Consider the following 15,694-nt stretch of genomic DNA (forward strand, 5'->3'; position numbering starts at 1 on the left):
ATCAAAATGTTCAAGTTTTTACCAATAAATATATATACATTTTTTTTTTTATTTCAAAGTTATACAACTTATTATTACAGTTAATAAAAAAATATAAAATAAATTACAAAGAGGCAGATGATGATGATGATGATAATAACTGTTTATAAAAAAAAAAAAAATTCTCTAACAAGTCTTTATGATTATTATTATTATAATTTTGATTAATTTTTTGTGTTACCAGGTGGTCATAGAGAGTGCTAGCGTTGCCCAGGAGTATGGTGACCTGGAGATAGATACCGACTCACCAGTGAACCCTGACCTGTTATTTGACTCTCAACAACCACCGATGCATCTTTATGTACTGACTGAGAAAAAAGTATCAAAGGTCAAAGTACAAGAATGTTCAGTATACAAAACTTGTTGGGCTTGTCTTGATGCTAAAGATCCATATTGTGGTTGGTGTTCACTTGAAAATAAATGTAATTTACGTAGTGATTGTCAAGATGCAGCAAATGATCCATTATATTGGATATCATATAAAAGTCAACGTTGTACAACAATAACAACAGTAACACCAGATCAATTACAAAAAACAACAGCAAGAACATTAGAACTTGTTATTGATAATTTACCAACATTAAATGGTGAATTTTTATGTGCCTTTTCTGCATTAGACAAAACACTTATAACAAATGCAACACGAAAATCATTTGGTGTTAATTGTACAACACCAAGAACTGATTTATTACCATCAATACCAGCTGGTAATCATCATTTTACAGCAAAATTATCTGTTAGAATGACTAATGGACCAGATTTAGTTGCAACAAATTTTACATTTTTTGATTGTAATACATATTCATCATGTACTGAATGTGTATCATCTAGTTTTCCATGTGATTGGTGTGTTGATGGACATAGATGTACACATGATACTGCTGCAAATTGTCGTAATGATATACTTGTTACTGGTGTTAGTAGAATGGGACCAAGTTATAGAAGTGGTCCAGCATTTTGTCCAACAATAAATGCAACTGATTCACAAGAAATTCTTGTTGCTGCTGGTATTAAAAGAGCAATACGTGTTAAAGTACATATTATTGGACAATTTATAATACAAACAAGATTTGTTTGTCAATTTAATATTGAAGGACGTGTAACAAGTGTTAATGCACGTTTACTTGCTGATACAATATATTGTGAAGAAATGGAATTTTCATATACATCAAGAACAGCAAATATAACAGTACCATTTGCTGTTATTTGGGGTGGTTCAAAACCACTTGATAATCCTGATAATATACATGTTGTAATATATAGATGTCGTGATATGGCTGATAATTGTGGTATGTGTTTAGCAATACCATCAAAATATGGTTGTGGTTGGTGTCAAAGTACTGATCGTTGTGAAGTTAAAGAACAATGTGGTCGTGGTTCTGGTATATGGTTAAATAGAAATATGACATGTCCAAATCCTGAAGTACATTCATTTGAACCAATGATGGGACCATGGGAAGGTAATACAAATGTTACAATACGTGGTATTAATCTTGGTAAAACATTTAATGATATATATGCTGGTGTAACAGTTGCTGGTGTACCATGTCAACCATATGAAACATTATATATACGTACAAAACAAATAACATGTCGTGTTGATGGTCCTGGTTCTAAAAAACCACAAGATGGTCCAGTTATTGTTAAAATTGAAACATATCGTGGAGAATCAAAACAACATTATGAATTTGTTGATCCAATAATAACAAATATATCACCAAAATATGGACCAAAAAGTGGTGGTACAACAATTAAAATAACTGGTAGATATATGAATGCTGGTAGTGAAATACGTGTTACAATTGATGATCTTCCATGTTCAGTTATAAGTGCTGAATCAAATGAAACCCAATGTATGACAAGTTCAAGTAGTATCAATAAAAATAGTACATTAATAATGACATTTGACGGTAGAAAACGTACGTATAATGGATATTTTGAATATGTTGATGATCCAACAATTGAAAGTGTTGAAAGTGGTGTTGGTGGACAAATGAAAATACCAAAAGGTTTACCAGCTGGTGGCATTAAAATATCAGTTACTGGTAAAAATTTAGGATACATACAAAATCCATTGATGTATGTTTATTATGATGAAAAAATGTTTGTATCAACATGTGATGTATTGAGTCAAACACATATGGAATGTCGTTCACCAACAATTGAAATACCAGATAATGTTATACTTGATGCTGAACATCCATTACCACTTGAATATGGTTTTCGTATGGATAATGTTACTGGTGTACAAAATTTATCACAAAATGGCTTTCAACATTTTTTATTATATCCAAATCCAATATATGATAGTTTTGGTGAAGATGTTAAATATTATAAAAGTGATTATTTAACAATAAATGGACAACATTTAGATAGAGCATGTCAAGAATCAGATGTTATTGTTAAAATTGGTAGTACATATTGTAATGTAACATCATTATCAAGACAACAATTAACATGTAGACCACCACCAGTACAACCACCAGCATTAACTGAAGATGGATATATTGATAAACAAGAATTACCAGAAGTTGTTGTTATTGTTGGTAATTCATTAAAATTTCCAATTGGTAAATTAAGTTATGCATTACCAGCTGGTTTAAATGGTCCATTATCAAAACCAGCACTTGTTGGTGTTATATTAGCAATTGTTGCACTTGTTATTATATTTATTGTATTTTTAATTGCATATCGAAGAAAATCAACAGAAAGTAATCGTGTATTAAAAAATATGCAAGAACAAATGGATATACTTGAATTACGTGTTGCTGCTGAATGTAAAGAAGCATTTGCTGAATTACAAACTGAAATGACTGATCTTACTGGTGATTTAACAAGTGGTGGTATACCATTTCTTGATTATCGTACGTATGCTATGAAAATTCTATTTCCAAATGTTGATAATCATGTTGTATTACAATGGGATAGACCAGAATTAATGAGAAAAGAAAAAGGTTTACGTTTATTTGGTCAACTTATTATGAATAAAACATTTTTATTATTATTTGTAAGAACACTTGAAAGTAATCGTTATTTTTCAATGAGAGACAGAGTCAATGTTGCAAGTCTTATTATGGTTACACTACAAAGTAAAATGGAATATTGTACTGATATTTTAAAAACTCTACTTGCTGAACTCATTGAAAAATGTATGGAAGGAAAAAGTCATCCAAAACTTCTTCTTAGACGGTAAGTCAAATTATTTTATCTATACAATCAAGTCATTTTATACATTGTATAGTATACTTTCTTATTGTTCAACAATAAATTCAATGTAAAATTTTTATGTTATTAACTTTTATAATTACTAGTTTCATTGTAAATTAAATTTTCTACTAAACGTGACTATTCTTTATGACTCACGACATTTAATTAACCCTGGAATTTTTCATATAATAATAATTATTATTTAATTTTTGTAATTAATGAATTTTATTTTTTATTTCAGAACGGAAAGTGTAGCTGAAAAAATGCTTTCTGCATGGTTTACATTTTTATTGTATAAATTTATGCGTGAATGCGCAGGTGAGCCACTTTTTATGCTTTTCCGTGCAATGAAATATCAAGTTGACAAGGGACCCGTTGATTCAATATCATCAGAGGCAAGATACTCACTGTCAGAAGAAAAATTGATAAGACAGTCAATTGACTTTAAACCCATGGTATAGCAATAAATTTTTTTTTCATATAATAAACATGTATTTACTACTTTTTTATTTTTTTTTTATCTCATAAATTTATAAACTTGATACAAGTATTTATCAATTTATTTTTTTTGTTTGTTTTAATAGACTGTCTATGTGACAATTGCTCAGCAGACAGTGTTCAGTGGTTTAGATCCAGCCACTGAAAATGTACCAGTCAAGTTACTTGACTGTGATACTATTTCTCAAGTTAAAGAAAAATCATTAGACACAATATATCGTGCAACACCATACAGTCAACGACCAAGAAAAGAAGATCTTGATCTTGGTAAATATTATATGAAAAAAAAAATATATATATCTTTTAATTTATTATCTTGTACATGTTGTTATATTTAATTTTTATTTTCCTTTTTCTTTTTGCTAAATAATAGAATGGAGAACAGGTGCATCTGGTAGATTGATTCTTCATGATGAAGATACATCAACAAAGACTGAGGGTGAATGGAAAAAACGTAATACTCTTAATCATTATAGAGTACCAGATGGTGCATCATTGAGTTTAGTATCTAAACAATCATCAATTTATAATTTATCAATATTATCTGAAAAAACAGATAAATCACATAAATATGAAACGCTCAATTTAAGTAAATTTAGTTCAGCAAGTCCACCTTTATCACGTGCAACATCACCACTTAATCATGATCATGATGGTGGTCTTAAATGTTGGCATCTTGTTAAACATCATGATACTGATGCACAAAAAGAAGGTGAAAGAGGAAATAAAATGGTATCAGAAATATATTTAACAAGGTTACTTGCAACAAAAGGAACATTACAAAAATTTGTTGATGATTTATTTGAAACAATATTTAGTACAGCACATAGAGGCTCAGCATTACCACTTGCTATTAAATATATGTTTGATTTTCTTGATGATCAAGCACTTCATCATGGTATATCTGATCCTGAAGTTGTACATACGTGGAAAAGTAATTCTTTACCACTTAGATTTTGGGTTAATCTTATTAAAAATCCAAATTTTGTATTTGATATACATAAATCAAATATTGTTGATTCTTGTTTATCTGTTGTTGCACAAACATTTATGGACAGTTGTTCAACGTCTGATCATCGACTAGGTATAATTATATTTTTATTATCTACATAGCTACATAGCTAAATTTTCTTTTTCTTTTTTACTAATTTATTTTGCTAATTATTTCAGGTAAAGATTCACCGAGTTCAAAACTTCTCTATGCAAAAGACATTCCAGTGTATAAAGAGTGGGTAGAGCGTTATTACTCGGATATAAAAATCATGCCAGCAATATCTGATCAAGACATGAATGCAATGTTGGCTGAAGAGTCGAGGGTAAATTATTATTTTTATTATCTTGATGTAATATTATTATTAATAAATATTCTATTTTTTTCTTCAACAGTTACACACGACAGAATTCAATACAAATTGTGCATTATATGAATTGTATACATATGCAGGAAAATACAACGAACAATTAATAGTAACACTTGAAGAAGATGAATTTTCACAAAAACAAAGATTGGCATATAAATTGGAACAGGTGCACAATATAATGGCTGCAGAAGTTAATCCCTGATGTCCCGTTATACCAACCAAGCATCCGTCAAAGCCGCCACGTCATGAGTGGCCATGCTGAGTTCATGATACTTGGTTTATTACAAATTAATTGCCCAGTGATAGTGGCCTAACACAAGCACCATCGTTATCATACGTCGCAACGCAATTTTAATAATGTTTTTCTGTTTTTTTTTTTTTTCTTTTCTTTACTCTATTTTTGTCAACATTTTTCAATCATGTTTTTCTTTTTTTTTTTCCAATTTTTTATATTATTTTTCAATTCTGTCATACTATATCTATTTTATACTCATCGTCATTGTGATTTAATGAAAAAAAAAAAGATTAAAAAATGAAGATAATCATGTCTTATTGAACGAAAAAAAAAAATAAATAAATATTATAAACAATAATCAAGTGCATGCGCGACGTTCAAGCGAATCAAAATGGTGTATCGAAATAATATGAATGAAATTAATAATAACAATATTAATATTAAATAATAAAAGAAAAAAAAAAAAAAAAAACATAGTAGCTAAGAAAAAAATCATGAAGAATAAATAAATAAATAAATAGGTGTCAAAAAAATTAATGATTAATGCAAAAAAGCATGCGAATTGTAAAAGAAAAAACGAAAAAAAAAAAAAATTGAACATGTCTTCTGGAAGGCCGCTGGCTGGCAGGTGTGAAAAAATATTATCATCGCACTTACCAGAAATTTGTATATACCAAAATAATTAAATAAAATGGAAAGTGAATTATAAATGAAAAGGACTGAACAAAAATAAAAACAACTTATAAAATAATAATAATAATAATAATCATATTGCAATAGATAATTATTATTGTAAATGCTCACACTCCGGCGGCCGAATTGATTATAAATCGGTGTGTCGTTGTAACTTTACAAAAGAAAAAAAAATATTAATAATAATAATCTATAAAAAAAATATATTGTCATAATTTTTAAATGGAAAAAAAAATAAATAAATTGATTATTATAATAATAATTATAATTAAATAATAATGAATTTAAAAAAAAAAAAAAATCAGCAATTAATAATTATATATGTGAATTAAATTATTTAAAAAAAAAAAAAATGATAATAATAATTTGTAAATGTTTAATAATTAAATGATCTGCGTCACTTTATATAAATATAGACCTTGATAAATTGATTGAAATTTTTACATAAACAACTATTGAAAAATAAAAAAAATAAAAAAATACACAATGAAAATATTTCCATCCACATATATTCATTAGAAGAATTTTTTTTATCCCGAAATACATGAAAAAAAAAAATGAAAATTAACAAGGGAAATAATAAATAAAAAAATAATAATATTTATGTGAATGACTGATTGTTTGTTTTTTAATTGATTGCGATATAATATTAGTACTAGATAAACAATTGATATAAATATATGATTGGATGGTTATGTCATTATGTATATGTGTAAATATATATACACTTAAACGCTGGGCGCGAAAAACGCATATGTATATTAGGCTGTTTAGAATAATAATAAATAATTAATGATATTATCACATTCAATGAATGAGCTGGAGCAAGTGACTGACGCTCAGAGCGAGTTAGCTTTAGTCTATCAATTATTATTTGTAAAATTCCATTGTCGTTATTAAATAAAATTATAATAATAATTAAATTCAAAACAGCCTAATGTATATAAATAATATAAATATATAAATATATATAGAAATATATGTGTCCTTCCGTAACATGATATTGTCGCGAATTATAAATAAATAAATATTATATTGTAATAGATGCACACACACAAAAAAAAATTCGAAATGAAATAAAAGAAAATAAAAAAAAATATAATTAATTATTGTGAGAGAAATAAAATTGATGTCCAGTGTGACGAAAAATTAAATTTTAAAAAAAAAAAAACATATGAGACCGTGTATTAGATGATAGGTACATATGGACTTTGGCCACGCGCGCTCAAGGCCTATTCGATGTGACGGTTGTGTTGATTGTGCGTGCTTCCGTTTTTCTCGGTCTCTTTATTAAAATACCTCCTTCAAAGCGTTATTAAAATTATCGAAATATCTTTTTTTTATTTTCTTTATATATATATATATGTATATTAGATTGAGTTAACCGACAAAGAAAAAAAAACATTGCCATACATTTTTTTTTCATACTCATTATTATCATAATAACTATATCTTTTTTTGAATCATCGAATCATTCCATTTAAAATGAATTAAATACATTGCTAATATTGTCATTATCGAAATTAAAATTTAAACGAAATCGGCAGTATTTGTTGGATGAAAATTACAATGATATAAAAAAAAAAAAAAAATGAATTAATAGTAATGAGAAAAACCACCTTTGTGCCACTCCTAATATTGCTTCAACGCCTCCGTCGTCATGTTGTTGTCACTCTTAATTATTGTAATATATTAATTATATATAAAGAATCACTGTTGAGTATTGTCTGATTGTAATACATTGATATTGAATTGATATGAATTGATAATCATTAATTAACGTAAAAATTAACGAAAAATAATATAAATTATAATAAATTTAAAAAACAATTAACAATTGTCGTATTAAACAATTGTAGTGTGAAACAGAAGCAATTTTTTTTTTTAATTTATTTTGTTTATTATATAAATATATATTATTTTTTCTTTTAATATTATTATTATTTTTTATTTTTTTTAATGTCAGTGAGAATGAATGATAATTTTTTTAAATGAATGTATTTGAAGTGCGTCAATTCAATGTGCAAGTTGTTTGTGGAGAAAGTATTTATTGCTCAAAAAAGAAAGAAAATGAATAAGAAATGTTTTCGATTGGAAAAAGATATTAATTTAAATGAGGATAATAATGTAAAGAGTTTGATAGAAATTAAATGAAATGGAAAGATTCGGGAGGTCATTTCGACACAAATTAAAATGATGTTATGGGTGGGAATTGTAACGAGATTATAATATTTAAATAATTGCTCTGGTATACGGTAAAAAAAAAAAAAACAATAAATTCGTATTGATAACAAGAAAAAAAATATAATTATAAATAAACCGAACGAAATTTAAAATGCATTGTGCTACGTAGTATGATCTCACAGAAAAATTAAAGAAAAAATAAAATAATAATTTAAATACCACATGACAACATGGTACTAATGGATCCAAAGTTTCCTGGTAAATTTTTATTTTACTCATTTTTCCAGGCAAAACAAAATAAAAATATCAACGAAAATGAAAACAAAAAAATACATACATTTTATATATAAAAACTTCACTGTAAAAAAATTAAATTTAAGACATCATTTAAATTTAAATGAAAAAAAGAAAATTTAAAATGAAAGAAAAATTTAAAAAAATGATAATTTAAAAAAAAACAAACTCTACGTGTGCACATGCGTATACATATCATGTTGACGTTCGGTAATTTTGCGCGTATGTATACCGTGTGCATGTACATCTAGGATAATAAAATAGCTAGTTGATAGTAGGACTAGTCTTGATGTTTGTGTGTCTGTGTGTACCCAATCGTCGTCAATTCCCATCCTTTAAATGTCAACTTGTAACTTCCCCATCTTCCTCATTTCGAAACGCCGAAAAAATTATAAAAATAGAAAAAAAAAAAAAAACGAAAAGCGAAAACAAAAAAAAATTGTAAAAATCAAGAAAAAAAATTTTTCTAGTTTAAAATTAAATATCCCATCCCTCATTAATGCTATCTTTTTAAATTGGCATATATATTTATTCTGATTAAATATAATATTGATGGTTTTTTATAGATAAATGGAACAAAAAAAAAATACTAAAATATTATATAAAATTACAGCCCCGAGTTTTCTAAAAAAAAAAGTATAAAATATAAAAAAAAAAATAAAATAATAATAATAATATTAATAATAGTAATAATAATTGAAGCATAATAAAATATGTATTTGCATACTGTATGACTTTCATTTTGCATTCCAACAATGGTGGTATGAATTCTTGTTAAATAATTAAATAAACTTAAAAAAAAATAAACGAAAAAACGAAAAAAAAATAACTGCAGAACAATGTGCGCGCTTAGTGTAATAATCATATATTTTATTTCTTTCATTCTGAATTTTCTATGCATCTGTGTCGAGATTTTCTCTCGTTTCTTTAGTGTATTTCTTCAAACGAGGGGCAAATTATTATGAAAATGCGTGTAACAGCCCAACGAATAGGCAAATCGATGTAAACAATTATCCACGAAATAATTTTGTTAAAAAAAAAAAAAAAAAATGAAAAACAAAAAATAATGTATGCTTGAAGAGTAAATAATAATTTAAAAAAAATAAAAAAAAAAAACATTGAATGAATGTCGATGGACTGTGCAAGACTGAGAAAAGCAGTGATTGAAATATTAACCTATCGACTGGGTCTAAACTCATCACTGCTCATTTTTGTCATATTTAATTACAATTATACATATTAAATAAATAAATCACGAAAATTAAATTTAACAAAAAAAGATAAATTTAATATTATAATAAAATATATACATCCAATTCATAATTTTTTTTTTAATTTATGTTTTACAATAGTCATGTTTTTTATTTTTATTTTAAATAAAATTTCAAATAGAAAAAAAATATCAAGAAATTTCAAACATAACAATGATTCTTGCTACATTATTTTGTACTTGTTTTTTAATATTAATATATTATTATTATTATAATATCAAAATATATATATATATCATTTTTAAGTTATTAATTTTTTTTTTTTCTATCTTTTTAATTTTTTAAAATTATTATTATTTTTGTATAAATGTGTGATTAATAGTATGAATAGTGTAATAATTTTGTATGTTTATTGAACCAAAAATAAATATTATTGATAATGATGAATTTAATAATTTTCATTTAATTGTTTAATCAATTGTTGTGGCAATTGAAGTTAATGGAACTTGTACTTCAGTTTCTTTGTCATTATTAATATCATTATTAATTTGTGTTATTTTTTTTGTTTCAGTATGTAAACTTGATGGACCAATTGTACTTAATATAACTGGTAATAATAAAAGTCCATGCCAAAGACCAAAAAATATAACAAGAACAAATATTTTCCAAAATGTTTGAAAAACATATGATTCAGAAAATGCCATAAGACTTTGTGCAAGTAATGTTGATCCAGCACCATATAAAACAGCAGCACCAATATGTCTTACAGCAATTAATGCTCTTGCTGAACGATCATTACCATGACTATTTAAAAATGCATGTGCAACATGGGCTGCATAATCAACACTCAAACCAACAGCCAATTCAAGACCTATAAAAATAAATAAATAAATTTACTTTTCATTTAATCTATAATAATAGTAATAAGAATAATAAGAATAACAACTAACCAATGCATGTTACAATGTCAATTGATAAACCCCAATAATACATAAATCCACATATGTCAACAAGTGTTAAACCAACACACATTAATATCCATATACATGTTTGTAATTCAGCAATTAATACTGCTGTTGTACCCATAACACAAATAAGTGCTAGTACAATATTTCTCCATACTTCTTCAGCAATAACTTTATCAGTAACCCAAGAACCAAACATTCTACTCCAAACAAATATTAAACCATTTATATTTGAATTTTTTGCTAATAATTTAACATTATCCATTGCTGGAATCCATTCATTTGGTCCAGTAAAACTTTTAAATGAAAAATCAATACTTGATACTTTAATGTCTGGTGCATTTTTACCACATGTTAAATTATTATAAAAATAAAAATTACGTTGATATTTTCCTCCAGTTTGACTGTATAAAAATTTTGATAAATAATTATATAATTCATCATTATTTAGAGAGCTTGTTAATATATTTTTGTCATAATTTTGATGAATAAAATTTTTAAAGTCTATTGGCCAAGGTGATACGTGATCAATGTATGTTGTCATGTTCATTAAATTTTCAGTTAATATTATAATATTTTTTAAATTATCATTATAATCAATATCACCAATATAAACAGCTGCTTGATATCCACGATTTGGATAATGAGTATTATGTATTGTCATGTAATTTGTTAAGTAACTGTCTTTTGGTAAAAACCAATTTGGATCAAACCATTGTTTCAATTGACTAGCACCAAAACTAGCAGCAATTGTCATTGTAATTGTTATTATAATAATCATGGCTTTTCCATATTTTGTTAATATTATTTTTGAATAAAACCAATCAATAATATACCATGCTAATGATTTACTTGGATCGAGTATTGTTGATTGGTGATTATCATGTATGACACATGGAACAATACCATTTCTTTTGTTTTCAATTCTTTTAACATCAAGTGTAAAAAATGCTACGAAAAATGTTACTTGAAGAAAGAAAGTAACAAGTACTCCAACAGCAGCATAAATACAAAATGATTCAAGAGATGGAAGTATCTAAAAATAATTTTTAAAATCATAAATTAAGAAATATATTTTAATATAAAACATTTGTATTGTATTTTTTTCTTGATTTGAAAAATGAAAATAATAAAATTGCAACATTCCAAGTTTTAGTACTTGATAAGAAGCTAAATACAAGCAATTTTTGACCTTGCAAAATAATTTTTTTTTTATTTTCAAATAACATGTTAAAAAATTATTTTTCCAAGTTTTAATATTTTTTTTTTTCTTTTACGACATAATAAGCCTTGAACATCACAGTACTTGATAAAAGAAAATATTAAATACATTTAATTATTTGACCTTGCAAAAATATTGTTTTTTTTTAAAAAAAATAATTTTTTAAAATATTTAAATAAAATATTTTTCAAGTAAAAAGTTAAAAAATTATTTTATTATTTTGTTTTTTTTGCATAAAACTTTGATAAAGAACATACTGCAGGAATTTTTTTTTATTATTTTATATTTTATTACAAAAGCAAGTGTTATAATTTGCAAATAGACTATAAAAAAAAAAACATATATTATAATTTTCGAAAAATAATAAAGCTTATAATCGTATATTTAAAAAAAAATTCTTGCCCCATTCAATTTGTTTTGTGAAGCATATTCAAAATATTATTTAAAAACAAAATATTATTTTGCTTTTTTCATATGAATAACTTACAGTTGATGCACCAATGATAAAAGCCACAACATCAGTCAATGATGTAATAGAAATAGCAGCACCTGCATGACTCAACATAAGTCCAATTTTTTCCTCAATTGTTTTTTCACGATTTTGTTTGTGTGTTAGTACTTGTTTCCATGATGCCATCATAACAAATATATCATCAACCCCAAGACCCATCAACATAAATGGCAATGATGTATGTACAGGTCCATAAGGTACACCAAATAAAGAACAAACACCAACAGCAACAATAAAGGCACCACCAACACACAATAAACCAGCACCAGTTAAACAAAGCTGTAATGTTTTTTCAAACAACAAATATATCATATATGTTTTATAAATTTATAAATAATTATTTATAAATTACTAACTCGTAATTCAACCCATGTAAATCTTGATAATATAACTAATACATAAATAGACATTAAAATAACTCCAGTTGCTATTTTTAATATATCTTGATACATTGTTGATGCACTGACATCACCAAAACTACGTCCAGCCTCGTACCATAAGCCCATAGTTTTATTATATTTTTCATTATATAATTTAAGATCATTTGAGCTTGATTCAAGCTCTTTTAAAAATGCCAATTCCCAATTCAAAACATCAGGTGTTGCCTGAAATATATTGTCCAACGAAAAAACATTTTAAATAAAATTGTAATTAAATAACAAAGGACTCGAATCACATTCTGGTAAAAATTAAATAGCCAAAATTGTGTGTGTATTTCAATCTTTTTTTATAATTTTGAAAATTAAATGTGACCAAAGTCCTTCTTTTAAACTTACCGTACCCAGTCAGCAGTTCCAACGTCGTTTCCCATTTCATCCATATTGACATTTAGAAAATTAACATGTAACATCCATATTGATTTAACAGCTTTTGCTGATATTATTCTTCCTGCTTCATCAGTTACAATATCACCAAGTAAATCACTAAAATTCATTGGATGTCCAAGTGTTGGACTTATTTTAATTGTATTTATTTTTTCAATAATATCATATTTTGTTTGTTTTTTAATTAAATCAGAATCAAAATCCCATATATCTAAAATACTAAATACCAAACAACCACGTTGTAAATTATCAACAATACTACAATATAAATCAGTTGGTGCATGAACAGATGGATCAAATTTTGTTTTATTTGCACGAGCCAATGGTTCTTCATCAAAAAAATCATCATCATCAACACTACGTCTTTGACGTAATAATTCTTTTGATATTATTGGAATTCTAAAATAATAAAATATGTAATTTTAGATAATTGATAAATAAATTTGCGACAAAAACAAATCATAACATACTTGAAACAAACATCAGTCCAGTATCGTTTGGGTTCATCAAGGCTTTGTAATCTAATAATACGTTTTGTTATTTCATTAAACTGAAAAATAAAATAATTATAATTTATATTATATTATTTAATAAATAGTTGTTTATATTGTTCAAGGTAAAGTGACAATTTTCAATGATATTTATGATGTACTAACTTGATAGAGAGCATCAGCTTGCAATACATCATCAGCAGTAAAAATAGCTGTTTCTATAAAATACAAAAATGACAAAATTTTAATTATTGTTATTTTAATTTCTATATTTATTGATAAGTATAATTTTAAATACCAAGTCTTTGTCCTTCAGCAAAATTCGACATCAGCCATTCTGTGTCTTTAACGAAATCCGAATCAGGTGGTACCCAAAGTTTCAATGGATTTTTTTCTTGTCGAAATTTGTAAAGTCCACTTAGACAAATTAATACAACAAATGAACAACCAATTATCCATTTAACTGGTTGTTTTGCAATTCTAAAACCTAAACTATAAATAAAAATAATATTATTATTATTTATTTTTTTAAAATTAATAAAATATTAAAATAATAATAATATGAAATGTATAATTATAATGTAGCTAAAGAAAATTATTTACCTGTAAAAAAAATGCTCAACAACAGTTGATATATTTTGTGGTATACGTTGTAATTTATTACAAATTGATTTTCGTTGAACAAATGATTCAGCCAAGTCCATCGTGAAATAACTGACAAGAGACTATTCACACAAAGATTATATCCGCACTGAGAGTATTTTTTTATGTAAAAAAGTTTAATCAGTTTTACGCAAAAATAATAATTATAGAGTCAATTAATGCATTTTATTTAATCATCACATTGAACAATGGACCGCCTACATTTTTCTTATCATTTTGGTCATAATGCATTTACATGTTACTATTTAAAACAAAATGCTTTTGTCTTGATTTATATAATTGAAATAACTTTTCAATAATACGATTATTTTTATTATTATTATTAATAATAAATATGCAAACTCATTCTCTTTTTTTGCAAACAGCTGGATGTAATTTTCGCGACAAACAAGCAACATAACCTCGTTGCAATGAGAGAAATTTCTTTTTATTTTTTTTTTACTATGGATATATATATGTACATATAGAAAAAAAAAAAAAGAAGGTCATACATATTAATATCGTAGAAACTTTGATCTTTCTCGTGTCCATCATACATTCTCAATGACTAATATATAAAATAATATGATAAAGCTATAAAATAAAAATGATAACGATAAGCTGATACGTATATGGCGGAAAAAAAAAAATTTTTTTTTGCTTTCACTTATGTTGTATTGTTTATTGTTTATGTATGTTTTGACATAACAATATGAGCACGTGCAACAAGTGTCAAACAAATTTTATTATTTTGATTTTGCTTCAACAATGAAAAATATTTTTTTTTTTTAGACAAGATATCGAGAAAAAAAAATACATTGTTTGTTGAACAAAGAATTAAAAGATCGTCTCGTGGAAATTTAGTGTTCAAGTCAATGATGAAGAATTTTTTTTTAAAAAGAAATATATGATTTTGTAATGATAAAAAAAAATTACAAATGCAGATGCTGATTAATGAAAATTATCATGTGTATCACACAAAGCAATTGAGAGAAATAAAAGATCAAGTGGAGGAGTAAATGGAAATTGGCTAATTAGTTTTTCGGTTTGAAAAAAAAATTATAATTTAGTAATTATGATTTAAAACATTTAAGATACATTGTTGGTGTTTTTATTTTTGTGAAAAATCTTGAAAATATTGTTTTGTTTTTCTTAATTTGAAAAATGAAAATAATAAAATAGCAACATTCCAAGTTTTATTAGTATTTTTTTTTTTTTTTTCAATAATAATAATAAATAAACTTTGAATATTTGCATTTGATAAGAAGCCAAATACATGCAATTTTTTGACCTTGTAAAATAATTTTTTTTAATTTA

The 15,694-nt window shown here is 25.5% G+C and overlaps 2 protein-coding genes across 2 annotated transcripts in view; one reads left to right on the forward strand and one right to left on the reverse strand.

The window, feature by feature from the left end:
• LOC122858036 (plexin-A4) overlaps nt 1–8,327 on the forward strand; it is a 110,565-nt gene extending 102,238 nt beyond the window's left edge. Inside the window, exons 4-9 of the mRNA XM_044160662.1 lie at nt 224–3,228; nt 3,488–3,701; nt 3,831–4,011; nt 4,118–4,828; nt 4,915–5,060; nt 5,131–8,327. Of these exons, the coding sequence (XP_044016597.1) occupies nt 224–3,228; nt 3,488–3,701; nt 3,831–4,011; nt 4,118–4,828; nt 4,915–5,060; nt 5,131–5,307 (4,434 nt within the window). The 3' untranslated portion in view covers nt 5,308–8,327. The remainder of the gene's footprint in view (nt 1–223; nt 3,229–3,487; nt 3,702–3,830; nt 4,012–4,117; nt 4,829–4,914; nt 5,061–5,130) is intronic.
• Nucleotides 8,328–9,319: 992 nt separating this feature from the next.
• On the reverse strand, nt 9,320–14,807 carry LOC122858061 (patched domain-containing protein 3-like). Its single transcript, XM_044160732.1, has 9 exons — nt 14,339–14,807; nt 14,034–14,227; nt 13,901–13,953; nt 13,715–13,794; nt 13,202–13,643; nt 12,777–13,025; nt 12,397–12,699; nt 10,673–11,723; nt 9,320–10,593 (listed from the first exon to the last, which is right to left on the reverse strand). Exons 1-9 carry the CDS (start codon nt 14,437–14,439, stop codon nt 10,193–10,195), a joined length of 2,874 nt encoding a protein of 957 aa, XP_044016667.1. The 5' UTR covers nt 14,440–14,807; the 3' UTR covers nt 9,320–10,192.
• Between the last annotated feature and the right edge of the window lie 887 nt (nt 14,808–15,694).

The sequence above is a fragment of the Aphidius gifuensis genome, linkage group LG5, assembly GCF_014905175.1.
Source record: "Aphidius gifuensis isolate YNYX2018 linkage group LG5, ASM1490517v1, whole genome shotgun sequence".
In the NCBI taxonomy this organism is placed as follows: domain Eukaryota; kingdom Metazoa; phylum Arthropoda; class Insecta; order Hymenoptera; family Braconidae; genus Aphidius; species Aphidius gifuensis.

What these genes read in the sequence shown, in the direction of transcription:
- LOC122858061 (XM_044160732.1), bottom strand. Translation starts at nt 14,439, where the DNA reads ATGGACTTGGCTGAATCATTTGTTCAACGAAAATCAATTTGTAATAAA. An exon ending in TGGACTGATGTTTGTTTCAA is followed by an intron (nt 13,644 to 13,714) that starts GTATGTTATGAT and finishes TTATTATTTTAG; the next exon opens with AATTCCAATAATATCAAAAG. An exon ending in ACGTTGGAACTGCTGACTGG is followed by an intron (nt 13,026 to 13,201) that starts GTACGGTAAGTT and finishes AATATATTTCAG; the next exon opens with GCAACACCTGATGTTTTGAA.